At 39.4% G+C, this 10,274-nt stretch overlaps 1 protein-coding gene across 1 annotated transcript in view; it reads left to right on the forward strand.

The window, feature by feature from the left end:
* LOC121297036 overlaps positions 1-10,274 on the forward strand; it is a 45,395-nt gene that overhangs the window by 20,929 nt on the left and 14,192 nt on the right. The window contains exons 4-16 of the mRNA XM_041223047.1: positions 705-835; positions 3,613-3,721; positions 4,148-4,286; positions 5,439-5,609; positions 5,884-6,049; positions 6,387-6,548; positions 7,066-7,179; positions 7,449-7,589; positions 7,751-7,983; positions 8,770-8,915; positions 9,099-9,169; positions 9,691-9,796; positions 10,069-10,189. Coding sequence (XP_041078981.1) covers positions 705-835; positions 3,613-3,721; positions 4,148-4,286; positions 5,439-5,609; positions 5,884-6,049; positions 6,387-6,548; positions 7,066-7,179; positions 7,449-7,589; positions 7,751-7,983; positions 8,770-8,915; positions 9,099-9,169; positions 9,691-9,796; positions 10,069-10,189 — 1,810 coding nt within the window. The remainder of the gene's footprint in view (positions 1-704; positions 836-3,612; positions 3,722-4,147; positions 4,287-5,438; positions 5,610-5,883; positions 6,050-6,386; positions 6,549-7,065; positions 7,180-7,448; positions 7,590-7,750; positions 7,984-8,769; positions 8,916-9,098; positions 9,170-9,690; positions 9,797-10,068; positions 10,190-10,274) is intronic.

A 10,274-nucleotide genomic window follows, 5' to 3' on the forward strand; every position in this document is an offset into this window, starting at 1 on the left:
AGAGGGCAAAATGAATAGAATACAGGCAAAATACAGGCAAATCTTTGAAATCCTGCTTCAGTCTGCAAAAGACCTAAGACTGGGATGGAGATTCACCTTTCAGCAGGACAATTACCCTAAGCACACAGCCAAAGCGACACAAAGCCCGGACTTGAATCGGATTGAAAATCTGTGGCAAGACTTGAAGATTGCTGTCCATCAACCATCCCCATCCAACTCGACAGGGCTTGAACAGTTTTGCCAAGAAGAATGGGCAAGTATTGCACAATCCAGATGTGCAAACTTGGTAGACTCACAAAAGACTCACAGCTGTAATTGCTGCCAAAGGTGGTTCTGCAAAGTATTGACTCAGGGAGGTTAATACTTATCTAATCAAGACATATTTCAATTTTTTTATTTTTTATTAACTGTTGTTTCACAATAAAAATTCAAAGTGTTTAGTAGATTGTGTAAATCAAAGGGAAAAAAATCCATTTAAATGCATCAAGATTTCAGGTTGTAATACAACAAACTGTGAAAACATCCAAGGTGGGGTGAGTACTTATTATAGGCACTATGTGCCGAACTTACAAACACTGAAAGAAGCATAATAAAATGAAGTTATTACTTTTGTTTTAGTATTTCTAAATCTAGTATTTAATGTAACATGTATGGGGTATGTTTCTGACAGTGTGTGATTTGTTTTTTTCCCCTTGCTCTCCCAGGTTATTGGTGTTGGAAGGTGGACCCGGGTCCCCGTCCTGCTTGCTGGGGGGCAAACACATGGTGTCCTGGGGCTTTGAGGACATGCTGCCGGTACCTGACAACAGCAGCGGCGCCGGCAGTGACAGCAAAGGTAGAGTGTTTACATGGGTCAGTCCCATATTGTACAATGCATGCTCCTTGGTCTTCTGTTTACTTTCACATCATAGATGACTGTTGAAATGTTTGACAGCCTAACACAATATCTGCATGTCTGCCCAAGCATCCCAAACATCCTGCCCAAATATACTATATAGGAATCGTACTAAGCACACAAATCAATAACGCTGTTTGAGGGAAATGATTGTGGAGCCTTATTTGTTGGGATCAAGTGAACTCCTCATTGATGTGTTTAGTTGTGACACAACAAACAAAGTATTACAGTTCATTATAATGAGTCTGCTAAATAATCAGTAATAAGCTAGTTCACAAATGAACCACAGTGCTGTCAGTTAGACCTGTTAAATACATTTTCTTGCATTTTGAATACAGTGTTATTTCACGATTGAATAATTCACTGAACTGATTATTGATCTCTTATGAGTTTTCCATTAGTGCTGTCGCTTTGTGTTGGCAGGTTTTCAGTATATAGATTCTTTTTATTTAGATTGTTTGTTTTTCCTTGATGACGAGTGATGTCAGACTGCTGTGCAATTACATTTCCTGTAAAGACAGTATGGAAGTTTCCAATTACTGGTAAAACAAATAACATAAACCCTATTATGCTTCTAAAAAATGAATGAATGGCTCAACCAGATCAACTTCTGCCTCTTGATTAGAGAGGGAGTCACAGGTTTAGCTGTCCTGTATATATTTACTGTTACGTTATTTATTGACTAACTCTCATATACTCCCATATACTGAAAACAAATGTAATTGTGATATTCTGTATCAGGGATGGAAGTAAGACTCCTCTTGCATAGCAGTTTCACACATACCGATAACCCTTTGGTTTGCAGTGCTAGAGAAGGGACAGGGCTTGGATTGAAGTTTTGGAAAGCCGTCAAAGAAATTGTTCAGGCTGTTCTGACCCTGCCCCCAAGCAACAAAAATAAATAAATAAATAATACAGTAAATAAGCTAGACAACGACTCCCTTTTTGTATCAATGGAAGGATTATTATTATCGTGGGAGAGAAAGTTGTGTCTGTCAAACTACCTTTGGGGAATGTAAACAATTTGGGCTGTTTGGGTCTTCTCAAAGCCTGGCTCACCAGATCTAGCCAATTTCAAATCAATTAGAGCTACTGTAAAATGTGCGTGTATAGAGATCTGTGGTGTCTGGAGTTCAAATCTCAGCTACTGTGTGGAGGTGGGTGTCACGTGCACGTTGTAACATTGGATTAAAGCAGCAGGGCCACTCCACATCTGTGTTAAATTTATATTAGGATTAATATTTGTTTTGTTTGCGGTGTAAGTGTGTGTGACTGCAGGCAGCTGTAATTCATTTTAAAGCCTTACTCACTCCAATCGATTAACTCCCAAGAGAGAATGATAAGTCTCCCGCTATACAATCCCAGGTATCTCATTGCAGGAATATCTGAGACGCTAATTTTTCTAGAACTGAGACATTGATTTTAATAAAAATCAGAACAAGTATTATTTCTAAAGCAATGCATCAGAGTGTGTCATGCAGTAGAGGGAAAGAAATACTGTAAAAGAATATGATCTGCATGCATGAGGTTTGGACAATAATGACAAACGCCTGCAGGTACTGTCAGTAGGGTGCATAGCCACCATGGGCAGCCAGGATGGCACTGGCTCAAAGTGACCAGTGTTATAGGTGTTGAAATAACAATTTGTAATACTTGAGTTTATCCTCTACACTAGTAGAGTTGTGAGTTGGCATCCCAAAGCTATGAAATGCTTTTGCAAACACAGATTGCCGTAATGCCAAGAGGGTGTAGGGTTGTGTATGAGCAGGTCATTTCTTTTTAATTTCAATTGTTTTGTGTACAGTCTTTTTCTGCTGTACAAAGTGTAGAAAGGCAGGGGTTAGAGAGACAGCAGCTAGCCCTGAGCCCCCTCCTTGCCTGCTGCAGGCCAGCGGAGATGAATAAATAAATCAGTTTAAGCTTCCTTTATTGCTTATATAATATTTGGATTCCAGGTTTATTTCGAAGGCTGTTTTTGTTTTGTTTTTGTATTCTTGGTCTCCGATTTTAAATGATTCTCTGGCCTTCTAGTGTGAGAATTTCAAAATGGGCCCACGTTTTGCTTAGAATTTTTAAAGTAAAAACGGCAGTCAGCAGTCTAAAAGAGGTACAGAAAATTCCATGAAAATTAGTTGGGAAAGTCATAATTTGATGATATGATGTCGCAATGCTTAATTGTGACTTTTTGACCTAACATTGCTTAATTATGACATTTCTCTATGGGCTGAGACACAATGATCTATTACAGAATATAGAAATATATACTGCTCACATTCCAATATATCACTGCACAGTGTGCGTTTGTGGTATTTTTAGAAGCTGTCAGCTGTACTAATACAAGAGTAAGACACTTAAAATGCATACAGAGCTTAGACAATGCATTTGAAATGCATGTAGTACATGCATTAGTGCTAATCTGCTGTCCTTCATGCATGTGTTTCATGTATTAAAGAATATATGTCAATTTTCATAATTCAAAATACCATCACAATGGGCAAGATAGCAGATTTGACTGTCTGAGGAATGTAATAATTAAGAATATGGTTAGATCAAAGAGCTGGACTGTACAGTAAGTGCAATGGGACACAAATTAAGCACTGCTTAGGGGCATTGGTGCCTAATTGGTAGAAGTTGAGCTATGAAATTTAAGGGAGAAATGAAACTGAAGTTGACGATTTATATAAAGTTGGATTCACAGTTGTGCTTTTGTTTTGCAGACACAGATTTAGGGCGTTCTCTTGGTACAGATGGATGTTATCTCTATACCACAAACTCATTTGGAAAGGGAATCAGCAAGCTTGGCTCAGGACTGCATGGGACCTTACGGTAATACCGATTTTTATGCACTTGACACACTTAAATAAATAAATAAAGTTGTGGTAGTTCATTTATTCTGTAAAACATCCAGGTGTTGATTTGTTTGCATTATTGTTGTCCTTTACCCTTTCAAAGTTAGCGTTATTCCTCTAATCATTTAAACGGTTGAATAAGAGCAACAAGTCTACAAGAAACTGCCTATCCTGTGAATGCTTTGTTGAAATGTTGGTAATTGTACCTGTGGGTTGATCAGTCGGTTGTGGAAAGTTCCTAGTAGGAGATATTGCAGGCCTTGGTGCAAAAGGATTTATTCTATCCTGCTTGAGTTTGTGTTCAGTTTGACCCTCTGTAACAGACTCCTGTTTTTCGGTGCTAGCCTGTGTTGGGAGTCCTTGCTGATCTGAGTAATTGTGCATTGTCTTGTCTTTTCTTTAGTGGTTTTGTGTACTGCCGCAATGAAGAGCTGGAAGCCGGTTGGGTTTCCTTTAGCAACTGCAGACTCCTTCACAGGCCTGTCTCCTTTGATAACAAACCTCATTACCTTTTCCAGGTCATCGACCAGTTCACCCTCCAGGTAACGGATATACAGAGTCAAGTATTAAATGAAGTCATTGTTGGATCCGTTGCATTCAGCAATTAGATACGTTAATTGCCTTATGAATCAGTAGTGCATATGAATAATTAACGGTTAAAAGCTTGCACAAGTCAGCTCTCTGTTTGTATGGCTACAGGCAACTTGTCTTGCTGTTTACTGTAGAGCTCGATCTGTATCGTAAGTGCATTGGGAGCGCACAGCATTGTTTAACTACTGTAACACAGCTTCATAAACCTTTCGTTATACTGCCCTCTAGACATCTGAAATAACCTAGTCTAGTTCAACTATTGGTTCACTGAACAGCCTGGCTAATTCCTACCACTGAAATTCAAACAAAAAGAAATGCTTCGTACTCGGTTCTTTTGCACATTCCTTAGATTTTCTATTGATTCTTCTAGTGGCTTTGTACGGCTTTTCTGGATTACAGTTATAAAATGATAGAAGATTCTACCTCCAGTGTAATTGATTTGAAAACCTTGTTTTAACGCAGCAAAATCCAGACTGGAATGAGCGTGCTGTCAATAAATAAACTCAGAGATAAGAATACTCAGAGATATGTTGGGGTGGTGTAAAAAGTTTCTGTAATCAAATTTTGGACTTGTCTGTTGAAAATAATGTTATGAGAAAAAGAGTAAATCAGTTTAAGGTTCTTTTGGGACGTCACACATTAAATTTCATCATGCATAAGTATTGAACTTCTTTAGGGATTTCAGAGTAGTTTGTTTACACAAAGACGGTAGTTGGTCACAGAAGCATTTACTGGAAATGGAAAGTATGTTGTTGTTGTTATGCTGAATAAATGAGCATATTTAAACAGACTGATTCAATGCTTTAAAATTTAAAACAGAAATTTGAGCGGATTTCTGTAGTACTCCCACTCTTAAATATACTGCAAGTCAGGGGTTTCAAACTTTCTTGGCTCATTGCCCCCCATGACATTAGGCACCCTGGCCTATGCCCTATGGAAACCATCATGGGGAGCCAAAAGGGTGGGGAGGCGGGCATTAGCTCCCCAGCCCCAAGATTGAGAACCCCTGCCGTAGGTAAAAATTGAATAGCAGAGTTTACAATGTACAAGGGCTCATTCAGATTTCATTTGTATTCATGCTCATCTCATCCTGTCTCTGTCAGGTGTGCCAGATTGTCCCTATGCCGGTGAACCACTTTCCTGTTGGCAGCAGCATGACCACTGTCCATCTCTGCTCTGATGGCTCCTACGTCTACTGGATCTGGTCTCCGGCAAGCCTGAATGAAAAAACACCAAAAGGACACTCTGTGTTTATGGATGTCTTTCAACTAACAGTACGCGCAATATGTAATATTGAGATTGACTCATATATACTTTAGTTTGAGGTTAATCACTCGTTCTGCTGAATTGCCACCATTAAGATAATCAAATAATGTAGGGTGTATTATTACTGCCTGACTTGTATGACACCTGTATAACCCTGGGATTAAGCAAGTGACTAGGCTGTGGTTTACAAATTTAGGTAAACCACTGTCATACCATCAACACGGGAGGTTTTTACGGCTATTAAAGTTCTGATTTTTATTTTCATTCTCTTTTCTTCTGTAGACGCAGAATGGTGTCTGTGCAGCAATCCCGCTCCATGAGCGCATCATTCTGATGAGAAAAGAGGGGGAGTCGTCCAAGTGTCTGAACGAGCTGCTTCTGAGCCGCATGTCCCGTTTCAGAGCCTCCCACTCCGCCACACTGGCTGCGCTCACAGGGTCCGCAAAAAGTACCGCGTTTAAATCATTTCGCTTATCATTTATCTTTAATAATCTGAATGATTGCATTGCTACCTGGGTATTACTATAAAGTAGTACTATAAACCTGCCGCAAGGCCTTACTCTGAATAAGTAAATTATTAAAATGCAGTGATTTGAGACTGTAGATAATTGTATGAGCAAGGCGATCCTCTCCAGCTCATCCATGGGTAATCAGATGAGCCCAGGTAATCAAATGAGTAAAGATCATTTCTTTAAAACATTAATGTCTGGCTAGCGCTCTAGCTGCTCCTTTGTTGTAAAGTAGGCATTTCAGTGACTCCTGATTTTAATATTTCATTTCTCCAGCGGTCAACACAAGCTGTGGAATACCCCTGAAGACTCTGCGCAGGACCCCGATGTACACCTGCGGAACGTACCTGGTCATGCTGGTGTCACCTCCAGGGGTATCGGGGAGCTCCGCCACACGCTCACTGTTTGGGGGTGCCAGTGGGTTGTCATCTCTGAAAAGTTAGTGAGTCTATTTAGGGGGGAAATCAGTGAACCTGGAAAGGGAAGTAAAGGGCACACATGGATGTGATTTGACAAGCGGTTCATGTTTAAAAGTGTTGTGCCATGTGCTGCTTTTGAAGATGGAGGAATATTGGCAAAACATGGATTGCTGCTTATCAAGAGGTGTGGCATGATGAACAAGAAAATGATGTAAGAAGTATGTAAGATAAGGTCCTGTAGTGTGAAGGGTAAATCCATTTGTTTGTGTACATTTTTCATATTGGGTTTAAGCTTTATTTTTATGTTTTAATATTTAAAAAATATAAAATTATCACACAACTGTTAGAATCACCAATAGAAAATAAAAGCTATTGCAGTAAATCAATAAGTTTATAAGTAATTGCTGTACTCTTTGTTCCTGTTCAAGATTAAATTCATTTGAAAAAATTCTGAATGTGGTGACCCTCACTGCATTAATTAGTTCTATGTAAATGAGTGCTGTACAGTGCTCTAACGCTGTCCTATCTACCCTCAGTCCTGGCCTCTAGCCTGGTGTTTAACATTTCTGACGGACAGTTCACAAGCCGCGCTGACCTCATAGATGCCACTGGGAGTTCTCTTGGTCGTGGTGCTGTGGTTTCAGGACTTGGTAAGGCATGGAATGTGCAGATGAAGATGTCCTTAAAACTAATCACCTCTCCTACATATGACTTTTTCATTAGGCAGAACATTAATCCAGCCCCGCACAAAAATTCATTTTTGCCAGACTAATTTGTTGCACCAGCGTGCTGCTTTCAAACACTGTTTTACGTAAGCAATTTCTGTAGATGCAGCTACAGCAATGATGGGTTTTGATCAAGGTCAGCACACACACACAAAGCATTTTCTTATTTGTGCTTCTATATTGCCACGCTGCAGGTGCCTGCTATGATTCCATGAATAACCTGATCTGGACGTGTTCGAATGACTATATGGATCAATGGTGTAACCCAGGAAACCAGGCTTTCCACCATGTCTGCCAGCGTCTGGGCGTCAGCCACATCATCACAGAACCGCAAGGTGACCTAGAAGGGATTGCTTAGTAATTATTTTCCTCCCAGTCATTTTATAATGCAGTAGAAAGGCTTATGCCAGCCAAATCTTTTACTCAAGGCCATAAACTCTATAGAATGTATTTACAGAACCCTTTTTCTTAACCTTTGTACCTTTTAATCCTGCAGTAGAGACAGTTGCCACCACTGAGGTGATTAACCAGTTACTGCACCACGTGGGAGCCATGTGTATCCACCAGCTAAACATCCTGGCTGCCAGCAGAAACGTACCAATCAGCAGCTTCATGGGAAAGCAGCACCCAATAGAAGCACAGCATTTCAGCAGCATCTGTGACATCATGGAGAAGGCCATGGTCAACAAGGACACATGCATCATCCGCTGTATTCTTGTAGTCTTTCAGGTATGTGCAATAGTTGCTTTTATAGCACAAAGATGCACTTTTCCTTATACTGTGTTCTGCGTCAGGGTGTTTGGCTATAGCCATTTTTTTAATGTTCAGTAGCTAATGTTAAGGCACTCAAGTATTCATAGTTTTTTTTGTAAATTGAACTGCTTCCCAAACCTGTAGGCAAGTTTTATGATTAAATAATTGATGGTGATTTCCTGGATGACATTTGCATTGCTTTCGTGATTACTGTATGATATCATGATTCTCTGAAATGCACTGTAGAGACATCATTTTCCATCACTGATGGTCTCGCTGGCATTAAAATTAAGGTGTGTAAACTGAGCTACTGTATCACAGTCTTCTATGACCATCTATGAAGGTTAATAAGGAAAAGGAAAGCACTTAACCGTTCAAGTGAATATGATCTACTGAATAAATCTACTTGGCTGTCAAAGATGTAGTGTCTCCTTAAAGAGCATTACCAGCATTGTAACCACTTAAATATGCTTGTATTTATTATTGTGGTAGAGTCCCCTTTTTGTCTTTGATAAACTGGAAATAGTACAGGGGTTACAGAAGAGAATTCTAAATGTCTTGGACCACAATAACAAACTTTGCAGGTAAAGCAATCCTCAGAGACCTTACTGTTATGATTTTTATTGCACGCATTCTAAACGACAAATTTCCCCAACTTAAATGTCTTCAGCTAGCTTAAGGGTGTCATTGATTTAAAGGACTGACCTTTTATTGCCTCATTGTTGTCTGCTACATCCTTTATGGGGTTTATTCTCTTTCAAGGTGGTGTTCACATTTTTCTTCAACCCTCAAACGGAGCGGAATCGAGAGACTGTGCGCCGCTCGGGTCTTCTACTCTGGCAGTTGTTGATGGCACCAATAGACCAGATCGGCGCCGAAATCCAAAAGGAGGTCTGCCTAGCAATCAGGTACTTCAGACAGATTCACACCTTACACATGATGTAAACATCCATGTTGAGTGTATTTGTCGCTTACCCCACTTGTGGTCTTATTGTGGGAACCAGAGCATGTCCTAATATAGAACTATACAAACCCTTTTGGACTGGTTCAGTTTTACAACTGCAAGATATGTTTTTCCTTCTTTCTTGAAGCTCTGGATTAAACACATTGTACCCAGGGGAGGCAGAATTTAACAACTTGCTCAAATTGGTCTTGACGGAAGGTAAGAATGGCAACAAAACGTTAGTTTATTGCAATTGGAAAGTTCACCCTACATTTTGGAGCCATTTTTAGAGGGATATTAATCTACAAATATTGTACTGTTTTTCAGAAGGTAGCCGTTCAAAAACAGCTACAAATCAATAATATAAAACCGGGCTGCAGGTTTTTTTCGGGGGGGGGGGGGGGGGGGTGGAGTTGGGAGTGGTAGAAGTTATCCATAGCAGTATCTTGTGTTGGTAAGCGAAACACACATCAGGTTTATAGAAAATGTATTACGCTTCATCACAACTGCCACTTTCAGCTTTTTGGGCTGACAGTACAAATATCATGGAAGAAAAAAACTATATGAAGTATGTTCATGTTTTTGCCTTTGCAGACCTTGAAAAGCTTTGAGCTTTATAGTTCCTTTAATTTATTACTTGGATTGTGAAAGTCATAACTACCTAGAAAAGTTCAAACAAACATTTTGGAGAAATGCTAAGGACTTTGAAAATACAAATTTTAAAAAAATGCCGTTTGTAGGAGAGAGAAACACTGGTTTGTCTCGGCTCCGAGATGTTATCCTGACTAACCTCGCCAATCAGCTACAGAACAACCGATTTGGAAGTGAAGAAGATGAACACTATAGGTAAACAAAACTAGCCACATTAATCACACTTGTCTTGATGAAGGCTTATCCTAAAATGTCACTGCATAAGAAATTCTTTAGTGTGAAGCAATAAATAGACTTTCTAATATATGTTGGTATTTATACAAAATAAGGCTGTTTTGATATTATATATATATATATATATATATATATATATATATATATATATATATATATATATATAAATAAAATACACTTAAGTATCAGTTCTAAATGTTTTCTTATTGAACTGTTTTACATTTCTGTCGCAGGCTGAACGATGAGCTGCTTCACTATATCCTGAAAACCGTGGTTCGAGAATCCTGTATCCTCATCACCAAGTGCCAAACAGTCACCAAGGATGACTTTCAGAAGCTTCTCTCCACAGTGCCAGTGAGTACTTTACATGGCTGGGTGGGCAGTGTAGTTGCTATTGGGTGTTCTGTGGCGTTGTTGTATTTATTCAGGGATTCAGTGC

Source organism: Polyodon spathula, chromosome 22 (assembly GCF_017654505.1).
Source record: "Polyodon spathula isolate WHYD16114869_AA chromosome 22, ASM1765450v1, whole genome shotgun sequence".
In the NCBI taxonomy this organism is placed as follows: Eukaryota; Metazoa; Chordata; class Actinopteri; order Acipenseriformes; family Polyodontidae; genus Polyodon; species Polyodon spathula.